We start from the raw sequence: 18,519 nt of genomic DNA, 5'->3' as shown, positions 1-18,519 counted from the left end.
TTCCTTATCCCTTAATCAAAACAGAAGTACTGAATTTACATGCTATAGATAAAATCCAGAGAACTGGTGATATGCATTTTATCTTTACTACATGTAAAGGAACTATTATTTGCAATACTGTTTCCTTGAATTATTAGAGTTAATATCTTAATCTGAAATCTCCATCATTTGCCTTCAAGGTAGGAAAATAATTTAGATTCTTCCTATGATACACAGACATGCTTGCTGGCACGTGAAAGAAGTCAGGCATTGTGTGAATCTGCAGCCTCTGACTTTACTGAATTGCTAATGAGCAGCAGAGTGAAGAAGGGAAAAAGAAGGAAATTAAGAATCTCCTGGACAAATCTACTTAACAGGACAATTCAGTGGAATACTGTTTTATATAAGTGAGCTGCAAATTAACCCAAGGAATTACAAAAAAGAGGATAGGATAGGACAAAGGTGGGTAAAGGACAATTTTAAGATAATTCTGAATTGTTGGCTCTGACAATATCCTTTTAAGGATTTTGCTGAGAAAGCTAAACACATGTCTAGCTTTGGCAGTGATTTCAGACAAATGAAAACATTTATTTCTGAAGAAAATTATAGTGACAGATTGCTATGCTATAGTTAAATATTTGTCAGTATTTCCATTTTACCCTCTAATTTTCATTGCTCCCAAGCTCAGATAGTTGTTTTTTGTGTTATTTCTTTTTAAAAAGGGAGCAGCACAACTTGGCACACTGTTATTATAAGTTTTTCAAGCATGGAAATAAATGATAATTTCATTGATTGTTAGCTAATCATGTATCATTCCTATTATATATACACATCCTATCAATACCGAATAATTAACATTTTTGTAAATACTGAAAATCTGGTTACTTTAAATGAACAAGACCACTTTAATAATTATCCTACATTAAAAAATAACAATAATACGGTGAGAGAGAATCCAAATCAAATAGGTGGGCCTAAGAGAAAAAAAGCACTGAAAAATAAAATCTCAAATCAACATTTATTCAGGATCCTAAGTTTCTCAAAGCTCATATTTAAGCGGGGAGGGGAGGGGGGGCTGGGAAGAAATATACCAAAATATTAACATCCTTTCAACAGTAAGGCTGGGGTAAGTTTTATTCCCTTCTTTCTACCTTTTCCTGTTTGCCAAATGTTTTAGACCAGTGGTCAGCAAACTCATTAGTCAACAGAGCCAAATATCAACAGTACAACAATTGAAATTTCTTTTGAGAGCCAAATTTCTTAAACTTTTTCTAAAGCCACTTCAAAATAGACTCGCCCAGGCTGTGGTATTTTGTGGAAGAGCTACTACACTCAAGGGGCCAAAGGGCCGCATGTGGCTCACGAGCCAGTTTGCTGACCACAGTTTTAGACTATTCATGTGTTATTTGGAAGGTATGGAGATGCACTTATAAAAAGAAAAATTCTTTGTAAAAAGTATGATGTGCTTGTGCCATCTACTTAAGAATATATACAGGAGCCGAAACCGGTTTGGCTCAGCGGTAGAGCGTCGGGTCTACGGACTGAAGGGTCCCAGGTTCGATTCCGGTCAAGGGCATGTACCTTGGTTGCGGGCACATCCCCGGTAGGGGGTGTGCAAGAGGCAGCTAGTCGATGTTTCTCTGTCATCGACGTTTCTAGCTCTCTATCTCTCTCCCTTCCTCTCTGTAAAAAAATCAATAAAATATATTTTTTTAAAAAAAGAATATATACAGGAGCCCTGCCAATGTGGCTCAGTTGGTTGGAGCATGGACCCAAGAACCCAAAAGGTCTTGGGTTTGATTCCCAGTCAGGGCATATCCTGAGAGATCTGGCATGGTCGGGCAGGAGACAACCCATGGATGTTTCCCTCTCACTCTAAAATTAATGTAAGCCTATCCTCAGGTGAGGATTTAAACACACACACACACACACACACACACACACACACACAGGAAATAACAGCTTATTCTGGTGGTTTAAACTGATAACTCAATGTGTTCTTAGGAGTTTAGCTATTTTTCCATATTCTAAAATCCAATATAAATCACTACTCCTTTTTTAAGCAACAACATAAAAGAAAATATTTACTGAGTTAATATTTTGAGGTCCATATTTACTTCATTTGATTTGGAACCTTCCTCTTTTTAATGTTATTTTTAAATGTACCCACTTTCATCCTTCACTGTAGCTCTTAAGGGGTAGAGAAAAAACTTGAAACAAATAACCAACCCTGCATTAGAAATCAAGATTTGAACTGTTTTTTGTTTTTTGGGTTTTTGGTTTTTTTGGGGGGAGGGGAGAATCTCTTTAATTCTTACAAAGAATCATCTCTATTACAAAATACCATTAGTATAATGGTACATATTCCCTCGTATTTAACTCTACTCCTGTTTCACAAACAGAACAAGAATAAAAAGAGAATCATGGGCCCTGACCGGTTTGGCTCAGTGGATAGAGTGTCGGCCTGCGAGCTCAAGAGTGCCAAGTTCGATTCCGGCCAAGGGCAAGTACCTTGGTTGCGGGCACATCCCTAGTGGGGAGTGTGCGGGAGGCAGCTGATTGATGTTTCTAGCTCTCTATCCCTCTCCCTTCCTCTCTCTAAAAAAAAAAAAATCAATAAAATAAATTTTAAAAAAAAGAGAATCATGGATCTCTAAAGCTGTCAATACAGAAGAATATTCAAGGCCAAGCCCCAAACTCTATACATAGTAAACTCGAGAGTCTAAATTAAGAAGGACCTTGGATAGAATGAAATATGCCCATTTAATAACAAATCTATTGCTTATTAAGCTTTTCATTTATTTCTGTACGTGAATGCCATGTGTAGGGATATGGAGGAAACAAAGTTTATACATGAAAAACCAAATCTAAAATGTTACCCACAAAAGATATGGAAAGAAAAAAAGAAAAAGAAAACATTTTCTCTAAATAATTTTTAATCTTTCTAAAGTAGAAATGCCATATAGAGTGGTGATCAGCACAAATAAATACCATACATAACACTATAGCACCATAAACTAAACCAACACCTAAACAAGATGCTGAAATATTTGATTTGCAGATACCTGAAACCACTCATACCTGCCAAATCAATGATTACAAGCTTTCAGTCAAAATAGAGCTTTCTCTCCTGGAGTAAAGAGATTATTATACCTTTATGTTGTTTGGTTCAAGCTTCATTTATCTTTTTCCTTAGACTTGTTGGATAGATCTAATGAGCATATCCTAAGTCAGAGTGAGCTCCAAATTCTCTTAAAACCAAAACAAGACCAAAAATTTCTCAAAAATAAGGAGGAAAGCCAAAGGCAAAGAAAACTAAAAGGCTCCACACTCTTACAACCAAACATATAAGCTACTTCCAGCCCAGTTCAGTTACATACATTTTACTTTCAATGAAAGATTTTAAAGTTTTCTCCTTGAACTATGAAGAATTGGAAAAATAATACTCCACCACCATGTCTCAGCAAGTACCATAAACTAAAATTTAAAGATGCTTTACCCAGGAGTTTAAGCAAACAATTCAAAAAAAAAAAAATTTTTTTTTAAACCTCTCTGTCCAATAATGGGGAAAAAAAGGTTCAACAAATGCTAACCAAAAACAGGACCACAATGATTTCATTAAATGACTTTCCCAGGCTTGAAAGCAATCATCGCTACTTACAAACACAGTAATATCTGTACAAGTATAACGCTGCATGGTTCACCATTCATATTTGTGGGTTAGGAAACACAAGAAGCCTCATTCTACACTTTCCTGAAAACACTGCATTGGTTTTAAATCTAAAGAAATCAAACAAATCATCACGAACAATATAATAAACATAAGATATTTAAGTCATGGCTCATCTCAGTTGAAGAATTGTGGTAAATAACAGAAATGGAAAATAATGTGATGTTTCCAAAAAAAATGAATAGTATTCACATCTCCTGGATAAACTCCCTTTCAAAAAGACAAAGCAAAAATAAGAATACTATATAACACAATTTAAAATTTTTCAGGACATACTTAGGATAATTTAAGGCTGAAAGTTTCTACACCTTTTTCCATCAAAAAAGGGGGGGGGGACTTTCACTCATCACTAATTTCCTTTGTCTCATCCAATTAAAAAATATTCTACCATCAGCTAAAACCAATCTTAAAACAGATTTTCTAGTCGTCCATATGTTAGTATGATAAGCTCTAAAAAAAAAATGTAAAAGGATAAAACTAGAGCCTAAAACCATAAGTCAACTCTGCCAAAAACACCCGGGAGGAGTATGCACTGCTTACATAAGCATTGGCACATGTCTAAAATATAGCTGGTCCTCCCCACTCCCACTCACTGCTAGCTAACTTTGTATGTACCTGATTTCCACATAAACTACTAGCAGTCCCGTAGTTCCTCAGCATCTCCAGATCCACAAAGATACAGTCCACTCTGAATCTTTCAACTTAGGGGGCCAGACAGCGGAAAGTTAAAAACTGCTACCTCTGCCATTCAGCGCTCTACCGGGGTCACGACTGCAGCACCGGCAGCTCATCCTCTTTGGGGCGTGATTCAATAGTCAGAGCTGCACGCTCCGTGTTTTAAAACATAAAAAAGGCACGGTCCCCTCTCCTTTCCCTTCACACTAGTTTCCTGTTTCCTGTAAACTGCGATGCAAAGCCATCCATTAATCTTTGATGCCTTCACACTGCAAAGCCCCCTCCCTCGTCCCTGCCTCTCCTCCCCCAACGCCACGCCTGCGGATCTCAGACGCGTTTGAACTATAGTAACCCCGACTCAGCTCGCTGCAAAGCGAGCAGCAGCAGCAGCAGCAGCAGCAACGGGGCCGCTGCCGCAGCCGCGGGGTAGGGGATTACGTTCACAAAAACTCTGCCAGGAGAGAGGCCCGTGCCAGGGGGGGCTCTCCTCCAGGTCTAGCAAAGGGTGCTGGCTCCTCCGCGCCAAACACCAGAAAGGTTCCAAAGAAAGATGCGGGGAAGTTCTTCATCCTCCAGCGCGAAGGAGTCTCGTTCCTTAAGGAAGGGCCTGGGTCTCAGGGTCCCTGGGTGGGAAAAAGCGAACTGCGCGGGGCGGGAGTGGAGAGGGAGGGTGCAGAAGGAATGGCAAGCGAGGAGGAGGAGGAGGAAGCGATAGGGACAAAAAGGAAGGGATGAGGAATGCTCTTACTGAAGAAAAAGAAAGACTCACGGACGGGATGCACAGCAAACGGGTCCCCCATTTGAAGAATGGCTTGGCAAAGCCTTTCTGCAACCCCCAAACCTCGCACCTCAAGAGGAGGAGGAGGAGGCTGTTTGGAGCTGCGTAGACCGGAGATGGGCAAGGCAAGAGGAAGGAGGGGGGCAAGCCTGGACGCAAAGTGGACAAAAGACTGCGAAAGAGGGAAAGTTGGAAGTAGGAACTAGAGGAAAGGAGCGACTAGGAAAGGGGCAGCTCAGGAAGGGGCTTACAAAAGGCCTTGAAATGGGATGCCGGGGAGAGGATGGGGGAAGCGCAGAGTGAGGGGACCTTAGGAATGACGGGGGAGGCTCCGGGAGGGTGGGGAGATGGGGGAGATGGGGGGCGGGGGAGCCGATCCGGCGCGGGAAGGGGCCCTGTGCGGGGCTCCGGGAGGGAAGGGCCGGCGAGGGGGCCAGGAGGACCGCGGGAGAGGCTGGCGATGGAGAAGAAGGGATGTGGACGCCGCCTGAGAGAAGCGAGCAGAGCGGGGGGAGAAGGGGCGCAGGCAGAGAAAGGGCAGGCACGGCGACGGAAAGGGGGAAGGGAGCGGAGGGAAGGGAGGATGCCGGCGGCGGATCGGGGGCACCCGGGTGGGAAGGGGGCGGACGGGGCGGTCACCTCGGGCTGCAGCGTCCCGGCCTGCGAGGCGGCGCAGCCGAGGGCTGAAGGCTCCGCCGATGCCTGGCTCTCTCCCCCGCCCTCCCGTCCTCCTGGAGCGGCGGCGGCGGCGGTGGCGGCGGCGGCGGGGGCCGGGACGGCAGGGCTCACAGCGGCGGCTCCTCCGCGCCGGGCCTTGGCTGCTGTGTCTCGGGAGGAGGCGGCGGCGGCAGCGGCGGCGGCAACGGCCCGACGCGTACGGTCACCATCGTCCGCGGCAGCGTGCGCTCGCGGGCAGAGCCCGTCAGCAGCCGGCGGCGGCGGCCATGGCCTCCAGTGCTCTCTCCGCTCCGCCCCCGGGCACTCTCTGCGGCGGCGGCCGCGGTCCGCTCTCCTGCGCTCTGCGCCTGCGCGCGGCGCCGCCAGCGCGGCGCGCCCCTCCCCCGCCCCCTCCTGCGCGCGCGCCCGCGTTCACTCACAATCGCGCGGGCCCGGGGGGTTCCCGCGCCGCCGCCTCGCGCTGCGGTGCGTGGGTGGGAGAGACGAGCCCACGGCGGCCCGCGCAGCCGGGCTCCGGCGGTTATGGGAACGCGCGCCGGCGCCGGCCCGCGCACTGTGACACGCGCCATTCTGACACACGTGCGCTCCCACACTCCCCACGCACGCGCTCACACCCACATCCACCTGCCGGGCGCACGTGGCAGGGCTGGAGGGGGGCCGGTCCTCGCTCTCCCGGTGCAATCGCAGCAGCAATGATGCCGGAACGTATTACATGATGCCAGACAACATTACAGTGAAGGCCTGGGGGAAAGGCAGGAGATGGGTAGAGAGGGTCAGTGGGGGAAATAAGCGAGGGACATCTGTAATACAATAAAGATAAATTTAAAATAAAATGATAATAAATCTTTTTTCTTTTTTTTTTTAAAGGTGGGCGGGTGGGGAGAGAATGGCTTCAAAGTCCTATAACCTTGACTGTGACTATGCTGGACTTCTAAAAGCAGAAAAAAGCCACATGTCTCCCCCTCCCCCCTTTTAAGTCCCTCGGTGACTGGACTAGACTGTCCACACCATGGCGTTAGGGACCACGTCGGGGATGGCTCGGCGGTGCCCAGCGCAGGGTGTCCAAGAAACCTCTGCTGAATAAGTGAGTAGGTGAAAGGAATAAATGAATTGGAACGGAGCATCCTGACCTGGAAGATTCCGCCCCTTCCCTTTACAGAATTTGCTCCCAAGAAGATGACTGTAGTAGTATTAAGTGGTTATTTTGTGTTTGTCTTGTCTTTTCGGTCTAAGGTTCAAAACAGATCAGAGTACACACACACACACACACACACACACAGACACGCCCTTCCTCCCCAAGGTCGAAATTCTGCTGGAATCTCCAGCACTGACCAGCATGACTGCCCTGATTTAAATGTCGACACACTTTTTTAGGGCAGAAACTGTGCCCCACTTCCCCACAATACAAAGCCTGCGGCACGTTGGAGTATGCGCAGAATGCATCAAGGATGCCGCTAGTCCTCCCTGCTTTGGCAGGACTGTTAGGTTGCTATGAGAAACCAGTCGAGCCTTTGATGTTGTCAGTGCCTGTTACATAAATGTATGTCCGTAGGTAAAATGTTGCAACTATACTGGATCATCCAGAAATTGTGAAGCCACAACTTCTGCGTGTTACAGGATAAATGGATGTGTTTAGATCTAGATTTCTGGGCTGGGGGCCATCCTTGGGAATTCACCTCTCTGGCCTCTACACTTTAAATGCCAAACCCCCAATTCTGAGCAGTTTTTGCGTCTTGCTAAAATTGTATAAGGAAGCTCTATAATTTAAAAAAATGTAATTACCAGAGGTATCAGCCAATCAAATTCAGAGTAACGTCCCCCTTCAATAGTTTGATTTCTATAGAAATCAAGTTTTGTTTTGTTTTTGAATTTTCTGGGAATTGGGTTCCAGAAAATAAAATTACTACAGCCACCTTTCATCCAGGTGCCTTAAACTACTTTAGAATAATCATTAAGCCTGCTACATCCCAGGGAGGCCATTTTATGAGTCTCTTTATATATCCTGGTTAAGTATGAAATTACAGAGACCACATGACTAACGTCTGGAATAGGAAATTGCCCAAGATAGCAGGTCTTATCCCTTGGTTTCTCCTTGTTTGGACAACTTTATTACCGACTCATTCAAGAAAATAAAAGACCACAGACATTACAAAAAAAGTCAAAATTGATATAATGCTAAATTGTAACTAGTTTTTATTTACTCCTCTAGGGTGAGTTGCAGAAACCTTGAAAATGTTACCTTAGTTTTGTTACCAGGTTGGTGTGTTTTGTTTAAATGAAGGAAAGGCCTACCTCAGCTTCAGAGAGGGTTTGAGGGGTGAGTGGGCTGGCAGTAAGAGATTAATCAAAGAATGTATATATGCATGTATGCATAACCCATAGACACAGACAATATTACAAGGAAGGCCCGGCGGGAAAGGCAGGAGATGAGTGGAGGGAGAATGGTAATAAATCTTAAAAAAAAAAAAAAAAAAAAAGGAGGGGGGGATGCTAAAAATGGCTTCAAAGCCCTATAACCTTGACTGTAACTACTCTGGACTTCTAAAAGCAGAAAAAAGCCACATGTCTTTTTTTTTTTTTTTTCCTTTGAATTTTATAGCAGCTGCCAGTAAATCTGAAGTTCAAACAAGTGAAGAAAATTACTCTGGTAATGAAAGGGTTACTGCTATTACATTGCTGCAGATCCAGTTTGGGAAAGCTCCACATTGCCAGAAGCATGTAACCAAATGAAAAGAAAAAGAAACCTATAGAAAAAAAGAACAGGCAAGCAAGGGGCAGTAGAGAGGACCACTCAAATGAAAGAGCAATCACAGTAAAAGTACTTTCTAGAGGCACCCAAACCCACCCTAATCAGGAAAGGTCAGGAGCAAAATTTAGGGTAAGTGCCTGGTTCCAAGCTTAAAGAAATACCCAAATGCCACAGCTTGGTCATAAAAGGAATTAGCTTCGGTTGCTAGAAAGGAGTAGAGTGTTTATGACTGGAATGGCAAGCCATTCAGGACTATAAAAGTTATTTTCCTGTTCACTAAATGTATTTAACATTGAGGAGGAGTGCATATTTAGTTACTGCTCTAGTTATTTTAAAAGGCTAGTCTCCGAATTCCGAAAACCGACTATTGCTAATAATCACATAGAAATAGTCCTTGGATGAGTATCTTCAGATAACTGATGGTCAGCTTGTTATGCTTTACCTTCTAGATCCAGTGATAAGATTTCATATAATAGGTTTCACAAAAGGGGGCCCAAATTCACAGAACTTGGCTAGCCAACATTGGAAATATAGAGAAAGGAGAATGTTCGTGTACTCATTTATTCATTCATTTCCTTAGTTCCTAATATGTTCTGGGTACTTTGAAAGTTTTCTCTATCCAACTCAAAATTAGTTAATTTTAGTGAATAGAAAAGTCTGAGTCATATATAAAATCTCATTAAATCTAGAAAGGGTTGGAGGGGTGGGGAGCCAGGCAGTAAGAGATTAACCAAATATTGGTTTGATTTTGAAATCCAATGGTTTGATTTTGAAATCCAATTCCAAGAGGAAAACTGTTCAGTCATGCCAGACTTTCCCAAGTGGCTGCTCCATTTTACATTCCCATCAGCAGTGTATGAGGGGAGATTTACCCTTAGTTTCAGATGGCCCCTTGTTAGACGTGGGACCCTGTACCAAGTGGACATAATTTATAAACACCTCCATCTGTCATCTGTGAAACAGGAGTAATGGTAGTATGTTCTACACAGATTATAATGAAAATTAAATGAAATGTGAATATTCCTAATACAAAGTAAGCCCTCAATAAATGTTATTAGTTTCCTTCCTTCTGTCTTTGATATTTGATTGGCAACATTTATTCTGTAGTAAAGTCAGATAGAGATACAATTATAACTCCCTATTAGCAATAAGAGCTACTGCATGGCCTGTGTGGCTCAGTGGTTGAGTGTCAATCTATGAACCAGGAGGTCACAGTTCCATGCCTAGTCAAGGCACATTTTTCAGGTTGGGGGCTAGATTCCTGGTGTGGGGCTGCAGAAGGCAGCCCATCAATGATTCTCATAATTGATGTTTCTGTCTCTCCTCCTTTCCTCACTGAAATCAATAAAAATATGTATAAAAAAAATAAGAGATGCTTACACATAGTTGCTTAAATCTTTTTAATGGATGATTATTTTGTCTTGAAACTTATATTGTTGCAATACAAAATAAATTCATCTTTTTCTACCTTCGGTGGAATGAATACCCAAGTATACAGGAGGGAAAAAGCATAGAAACAAATCAGCTTTTGTTTGGTTTGAATTTTTCAAATCTGCCCCCCCCCCCCAACATTTTTTATTTCCCCAACTTTTCATTTGGAGGAGTTTAAAATATACAGAAGATTTAAAAGAATCATCACTCATATACTCACCATCTAGATTCAACAATTGTTAAGGTTTTGAATATTTGCTTTATGTATGTGTATGGTTTGTTAAGCTATTTGAGAGATACGGACAACACTCTGCACCTTTAAATATTCTACTCTTCCTCTTCTAAAAATAAGAGCTTTCTTCAGTATTGCCAAATGCCATTACCACACCTAAGAAAATGAATTATAATTCCCTAAATCTTTTACTGTCAAACCAATATTCAAATTTTCACAATTCTCCCTGTATTATCTTTTAGTGATAATTTTTTTTCCAACCAAGATCAAATCAAGTGGTTACATCTTAATTGCCTTAGTTGTTACATCTTACAAGCCAATTTTGCTTTTAATCAACCTGAATGCTTCTGACTGTTAGAGTCTCTAACATCAGCACGGAGAAGGAAAAAAATGTACTGTTGTTGTTTTCAAATTTAAGATCAACTGGTATACCCCCATCCTACCCTGCCATTTTCTTTGTCTTGATTTTGATTAAGCCTGAAATGGGCAGTAATACAAAAGTATGAGTTGCTTTTCAAGCATGATAGTTAATGTGATAGAATGGATATTGATTGTCATAGACATGTGTTAGTTACCTCCCCAATATCAACTTGAATATCCTAGCTATGTAGTATATTGGTAATTGATCATGGATGGATCAATTATTTTTTCCCCTATTTCCCACAGTGATTAGTCCAGAGAAAACCCCGTGACCCAGGCAAGCCTTAACAATCAGAGCAAGGCTCAGCACCAGAGAATTTGGCTGAACTATGAGGGAGAGCAAAGTTTCTCTTTTCTGCTAGACCTGAATAAAGAATCGTATAAAATTGGGGGCTGCCATTTAGACCCAAAAGGGAAGAGCCAACTTAAAAATATGCCAAAATATGTAAAAGAACCCAAGACATAAAAAGAAACCACAGTGCATGAGCCCTAATCTAAGCCCTATCTGAAGCCAGCATGTCCACCTCCATCATGTAATTATATCAACTAAGATTTTTTTTTTGCTTAAACCAATTTGGGTTACATTTTTTATTATTTGCAATTAAAAGAGTTCCTAGTCACCAATCCTTTTAATTTATTAGTCAGTGTAATATGCTGTTATGAAGATGAGGAAGTAACTAAAAAAAAAAAAAAAATGATGGTAGGGTCCTTAACCGGTTTGGCTCAGTGGATAGAGCATCGGCCTGTGAACTGAAGGGTTACAGGTTCAATTCCGATCAAAGGTATGTCTTGGTTGCAGGCGCATCCCCGTGGGTGGTGTGCAGGAGGCAGCTGATTGATGTTTCTGACTCTCTGTCCCTCTCCCTTCCTCTCTGTGAAGAATTAATAAGATATATATATATGTATTTTTAAATGACGGTAGGTGCACAGTAACAAAACTGTACAACTTAACGAATTGTTATTTTAAAAACCCATTTAACCACTATCTAGAAATAGAAGTTTGCTAACACCCCAGAAGTCTGTCCCCTCCCCCCCATCCCCCACCCCTCCACACACACACTCTTCGCACAAATGCTAACCTAACTTTAATACAGCAACTTCCTTTTCTCTGTGAGGCCACCTGGGTCCTTACACATGGTAGTTTAGTTTTGCCTATTCTTGAATTGTATATAAATGGAATCATATATTAGTATGCATTCTTGGGTGACTAGCTTAACATTGTGTTTGAGATTCAATTATGTTCTTGCGTAGACCTGCAGTTTTCTTCATTTTCACTAAAATTCCAGTTTTAATTACATTATCTGAATATAACATTTTTGTGTTCATTCTGCTGTTAGTCAACGTTTGGGTTAATGAACACTTAAATTCCAGTCTGGGGCTACTACAAATTATGCTGCTATCAGCATTTTGGAACTTGTCTCCTGGTGCTCATGTGCAAACATTTCTCTTGAAAAGAAATGCTGGGCCACAGCGTCTGTAGATATTCAGCTTTCTTAGATAACTCCAACTGTCTTCCAAGGTATATGCACCAATATGCACCCCCAACAGCAATTGGTCAGAGTTTCTATTGCTTTATATTCTAGCCTACCATTAGTATTGCCATCTTTTTCATTGTAGCCGTTCTACTGGGGGTTGTTTTGTTTTTTGTTAATCCTTACCTGAGGATATTTTTCTATTGATTTTTAGATAGAGAGAGGGAAGGAGGGAGGAAAAGGGGAGGGAGGGAGGGGGAGAGAGAGAGAGAGAGAGAGAGAGAGAGATCTAGAGACATCAATGTGAGAAAAACACATCAATTGGTTGCCTTCCCCATGGCCCCCAATCAGGGCCAGGGATGGAGCATGCACCAAAGTACATGACCTTGACCTGAATCAAACCTTGGACCCTTCAACGCTCTATCCACTGAGCCAACCAGCTAGGGCTCTAGAGAGGTTTTTAATTTGCATTTTCATAATTGCTAAGGAGGCTGAGTACCTTTTCATGTTTATTGGACTTTTGTCTTTCATGTTTCCTCTTTTGTGAATTGCTCAAGTCTCTTCCTCAATTTTCTCCTGGGTTGTGTGTCTTTTGCTTCTTGATTTCTAATCTTTTGTATATTCTTTGTTTTTCTAATCCTTTGTCAATCATATATACTGCAAACATCTTCTGTTGCCCTGTAGCTTCCCTTTTCATTCTCTAAATAATGAACATAAATTTAAAGTTTTCACATGTAATGATTCTTTTAAGCCTGTTTCTCCCATGCTTTACAAAGCCATTGTGTCTTGAATGCAGCATGCATACCTGTGTAGATCTGTTTCTGAACTCACTATAACATTGCATAGGTTTGACTGTCTATCCTGTGTCGATACTAAACTGTTTCAATTACTCTAGCTAAATAAGAAGTCTCCATATATGGTAGAGCAAGTTCTCCCAATTCTTTGTCTTTGTTTTGTTTTATTTTCTTCAAAAGGATTTTGGCTCATTATATTTCCTTATCAATTTTGGAATTAAATTTGCAATTTTTGCTTGTCAAGTTCCTCAAGGTCTTATTGAGACATTTTGTTTTTGACATAGAGGTTTTGCATATATTTTAGTACATTAATTCCTAAATATTTTATGTTTTTATGCTATGTTAATGTTAATTTAAATTTTCTGTTAGTCTTTGAATATGTTAACAGTAAATCTCATGAGTTCCTGTCCTCAAGAATTTCCAATCCCATAGGGTTGAGAACAGGCACATAAATTTTGGTTTTGATACAAAGTGGAATGGATTGGTTATAATTAAAGGGAGCCAAGTTTGCCTTGGGAATACAAATGGGAGGAATTAGCCCATTCTGTGGGGTCTTGGGATGAAAGGAAGTGAGAAGCATTCTAAGTATTGAAACATTGATACGAGTTAGCTAGGTGAATTAAGGATGAGGCAAAGAGGGGCAGAACGAGCACACATTTTATATACACATTTCAGGGGAAGTTGATGTGGGACACTTTCTGCCTGTGCCAAGTGAGGTACCAAAACAGTAGAGTCAGATGCCAACATAAAAGTGACACAGACTCTCCCATGGGCATAATTGATGAAAGGAATGTGAACACACCAGTTAGTTCTAAGACTCCCGGAGCCCTGTGGGCAGATGAGGTCACCAAATGGTGCAAAAAGGGAGCAGAGAAAGGATTTGGGAAAGATTTCCTTGGAGGGAGGTGTTGCTGTTAGTATTGCTGAGCAAAAAAGTCATCATGGGAGGTGCTAACCCCGTGTGCTCTAGTCTAGTGGCTAGGAGACATTCCAAGAAATAGGATGGGGCAATCCATTCTGCTGCTCCTGCACCATGCTGAGCTGTGGAAAACTCTAGTAGTTTAGTTTTGTCTGTTCTTGAATTGTATAAAAATGGAACCTGACACCCAATGTGTGCTACCATATATGTAGAGTGTCCCGCCGAAAATGTAAGTCCATATATTATTGATAGCTCAATTGTTTTCAGATTTAACTCGCTGGAATTAATAATTATTTAGAATGTGTATACATTTTTTGGGACAACACACATTTGGTCTTTGTTCCTGATTTCTGGTACAGAGCTTCTAAAATTCTAGGATTTTCCTGATAGGAGTAACAAGCCCCTTTTCACTTTATCAAAATTTATGCTGATAAGCCAATAGATAACTTCAGGATGGGGTCAGTCACCACACTGTATTACTTTGTAACCTCTTTGAAAGCAACTTAACTGCTGAAACCTGTTTGGCTCAGTGGATAGAGAGAGTGTTGGCCTGCAGACCGAAAGATCCCAGGTTTGATTCTGGTCAAGAGCATGTATCTTGGTTACGGGCATATCCCCAGTAGGGGGTGTGCAGGAGGCAGCTTATTGATGTTTCTAACTCTTTATCCCTCTCTCTTCCTCTCTGTGAAAAATCAATAATATATATATATATTTAAAAGCAACTTAACTATATTGTGAATGTCTTTCTCTTCCTCTTATACATACATATTTTTAAAGGTACATGACATTCCACTATTTGGATATATCATATGTTCCTATACCCAAATTGCCCCTTTTTATAAGGAAACTCGTCATAATGGGTTAGGGGTCCACCCTACTCTAGTATGACCTCAGTTATAATTAATCTATTTCCAAATAAGGTGACATTCTGACATACTAGGATAGGACTCTCACATGTGAATTTGGGGGGACACAATTCAACCTACAACATATCTGTAAGACTTTTAATATATGCTGCCAAATTTTTAGAGTGCATCTTTTAGAGTTGTAAATGAGGTAGCATCTGACAGGACTCAGGATGACTAATTGGGGAAGGGATCAGAGAGGAAAGGAGAACTGGGTGATTTCTTATTAGATATAAGCAACTGAGTAAAATACAGGAGGATTATACAGGGAGAGGGAGTGTGGTCACTGATGAGTTAGGTTTTAGACAGACTCAGTCTGAGGCATTAAAGAACAGGCAAGTGGAAATGTCTAATCAGGAACTATATATATATATTGGTCTGGAGATTAGGAAAGACACACATTTGTGAATCATCACTACTTAAGTGGAAGTTAAAATCTTGGGGATACATAAAATCACCCACTAAAATACCCAAGTAATACAAGATAAAAAGAGGACCAAGGACAGCATTCTAGAAACCTCAGTATTAAAAGGATGTCTGGGGAGAAATGCTTCAAGGGTGAAGACATAAAGTGACATTCGAAGAATGTGTGACTTCAAAGAAGATAAGAAAGCATTCCAAGCTGAGGATATGATCTGAACTAAGGGTTAGAGACTGTGAATGTGCAAGACATAGCCTGAAAACATCTGATAATCTGATATGGCTGGAGATAACAGGAGTGGGCTGGAAGTAGTGGAAATGAGAACAGGAAGGTGAATTAAGACCAGACCTGGGAAATGTCTTATACCTGTCATTGGCCTATTAGCCCTCAGATCCACGCCCTGTCCTTTCCTGCTTACCTCTATATCACAGGGCACTGAGCCCTGTACCCACATTGCATTCGGGTTTCAGGTTCAACCTCCAGTTGGGGTTCAGGTAGAGGCAACCAATTGATGTTTCTTCCTGACATGTCTCTCTCTCTCTCTCTCTCTCTCTCTCTCTGTCCTATCCCTTCTCCCTCTCTCCCTATTCCCCTCCTCTCTTTCTAAAATCAATAAAACATTTTACAAATTAAATTAAATTAAATTAATATTCATCCAAATAACTGAGCTATAGATAGAGAAGAAAATGAATGATTTGCTTACTGATAAAATGTGCCTACCATTAAGGAACAGACTGTATAAATGAGTACTGAATTAACTAAAATGTTAAGGAAAGAAAACGGTAAATGGAAACCTGTCAGGAAGAGAACACCATTAATGATCAGTATAAAGCACTTCAGGAGAGGCTGTTTGACCTACAGGGAAATCTTCTCCCCTGAAAACTGTCTTTAGGAGCAGGGGCAGGCTTAGGCAAAACCTGATGCCCTTGGAAGAGTTGGTTGATCCAGAGATAGACATGTAACCTAAGTTAGACAAATTAAGATTTGACTCCAGAATTTTGGAATTTGGAGTTAAGTGACACAGAGACTGGGAGTCAAAGTCATATTAATGGCAGTACTCTAGGGATAAAATATGTGAATTTATTTTTAAGGGCATTGGTTTCTGGTTCAACAACATTCAACTGGTACTCCATGTCAGGTGCTCTGCCCTCCTAAAACCACCTCTCCTCCCCATCTCCTATTTTTTTGCCTCAAGCCAGCCTCATTAAGTTTCTGTTATTTAAAACCAGAAATAATATTTCAACACAAATCACTTGAGGTAATATTTACTCAGCATGAAGGGAAAAATGTACCACTTTAATGTTATCAATAAAATTCTAAATACTAAATGGAAATTATGAGTTTATTTCAGTATGAATAATGAGGGTGTGGAAATTCTAGGCAAGATAAATGCATACTTGTGAGAAGTAATCATAGCTATCAATAAAAATAAAGAACATGATTCTTCCATTTGGCTTTATGAACAATACTAGAGGCCCAGTGCATGAAATGTGTGCCTATGGGAGGGGGGTCCCTCAGTCCAGACTGAGCCCTCTCATAATCTGGGACGAATAGCCCCTAACTGCTTACCTGCTTGCCTGCTCACCCAACTGCTCACCTGCCTGCCTGCCTGCTCAGTGCGTGAAATAGCAACTGGTCATTCAGGTGGTTCCACCTTAATAGTCACTTAGGTTTTTATATACCCTTATTTTCCGGCGTATAAGACGACTTTTGAAACGGAAAAAAAGTCAACCGAAAATCGGGGGCAAAAGACCAAAATTGCACAAAAATTACCTGCAGATCTTGACGACAAAGTAAGTCTTTTCTTTGAAGTGGGGGGTAGTCTTATACAGTGAATATAGGCCTAAACCTAAGTTTTAACTGTAAAATTAGGGGGTCGTTTTATACGCTGGAAAATACGGTATATAGATACTATATGGTCCTTATACTTCTCATTTTGCAAGTGGAAGATTGATGGAAACTATGTCATCATATAACACAAGCCCATAGAATATTGTTGAAGAACTGCGGAATTAAATCCTAGACTCTGAAATACAGAATTTAAAAAAATATATATTTGGTTATTTAATAAATTCAATTTGATTAACAAGGATTGAGCTCAGGGGAAATTGGTTACCTTAAGGTCAGGAGGATAATTTTCAGCAAGGCTGCTTCCAGAACCCTGACTAATGCTCTATGGACATAAACACATTGCTAAAGAATTGTTTCCTGGTGATGTAAAGCATAATAAATAAAACAATGATAGCCTATTCCTTACAGATAGCTTCTTGGTGATCAAAGCTTGCTTTGTCATGTTGTATTTGTTTAGATTATAACAGTCTAGACATTTCATTAATATTTATGAAAGCATGGGAGATATTAATTTATCCACTTATGAGTCACTGTGGATATTTAGAAAAAAACAAATAAATGAAAATTGCCCTCATAATGTGAAATACTGCAACATAATTACAATTTGATGTTCTTGTTTAAGATTTCAAATTGAGTGTTGATTAGACAGCAATATATTATATTAAAATTTCATCTCAGAAGTAGTTCATTAGTCTAGAATTTGTGGGTAGGGACATTTGTAATTGTTTCTCTATGACTGAGAAGATAGTATCTCCTATGCACATGACTTTGGATATAAACAAGCAGTCCAGGTTTTACCGTTAACACTGTGTATGGGAGACTTCTGCTAGGCCATCTATGGGGGCCTGTTTTAGTTCTATATTACAGGAAATTTCCTCCTCTTTTCTTGGTATTTCCCTATAAAATCATGGCAAAATTAAATGAATATGGATCTTCTGCCACCCATAACTTATATTAACTTTGAAATTTTCACTCCACTTACTACAGAAAAAGGTAATATCAATTTTCTATAATACATATTATTTTTTATTATTGGGAGAAATGAACTTTACTATTAGAATAAGTAGTCATTTTTCCCTCTTGCTGGCAAATTTTAGATCCTATATTTTAATTAAGCTTGCTACTTTCAGGCTTAAAATTAAGTTCCAAAGATCTAGTGTACAACTTTGTGCTTATACTTAACAATACTGTATTGTGCACTTAAAATTTTTTAAATAGATTTCATGTCAAGTGTTCTAATCCAATAAAAAAATTAAGCCTATGTCATATTCATGTTTTGTTTTAAAAATAAAAATGTTTAATCACTTTATTCTTAATTGTAAAAATAATACAAGCTTCCAGTTCTAGGAGAACATGGAATAGTTGCACTTCTATCCATTCTGTCTGTTTAAGTATAGCTAAATATCCTGCATGGTATTACAAAACCAATATAAAACGACTCTGAAAGGGGGAGAGAAAGCAGATTGGCTAGATACTCGGGTTTTC

The 18,519-nt window shown here is 40.6% G+C and overlaps 1 protein-coding gene across 5 annotated transcripts in view; it reads right to left on the bottom strand.

Moving 5' to 3' along the window:
* Nucleotides 1-6,392, bottom strand: part of RNF145 (ring finger protein 145) — a 45,883-nt gene extending 39,491 nt beyond the window's left edge. The window contains exons 1-2 of one of the 5 annotated variants that reach the window (XM_036423303.2): nt 5,802-6,114; nt 4,449-4,612 (exon numbers count right to left, since the gene is read on the bottom strand). Coding sequence is in view for 1 of the 5 variants with exons in the window: in XM_036423311.1 (XP_036279204.1) it covers nt 4,293-4,369 (77 nt within the window). In the remaining 4 variants the exon portion in view is untranslated. The other 4 variants (XM_036423305.1, XM_045576749.1, XM_036423304.2 and 1 more) reach the window with 4 other exon arrangements.
* Nucleotides 6,393-18,519: the final 12,127 nt, after the last annotated feature.

This window comes from Pipistrellus kuhlii, unplaced genomic scaffold (assembly GCF_014108245.1).
Source record: "Pipistrellus kuhlii isolate mPipKuh1 unplaced genomic scaffold, mPipKuh1.p scaffold_m20_p_8, whole genome shotgun sequence".
NCBI classification, from domain to species: domain Eukaryota; kingdom Metazoa; phylum Chordata; class Mammalia; order Chiroptera; family Vespertilionidae; genus Pipistrellus; species Pipistrellus kuhlii.
Note: the sequence above shows the minus strand (reverse complement) of the source record. Positions and strands in the feature narration are given on the sequence as shown.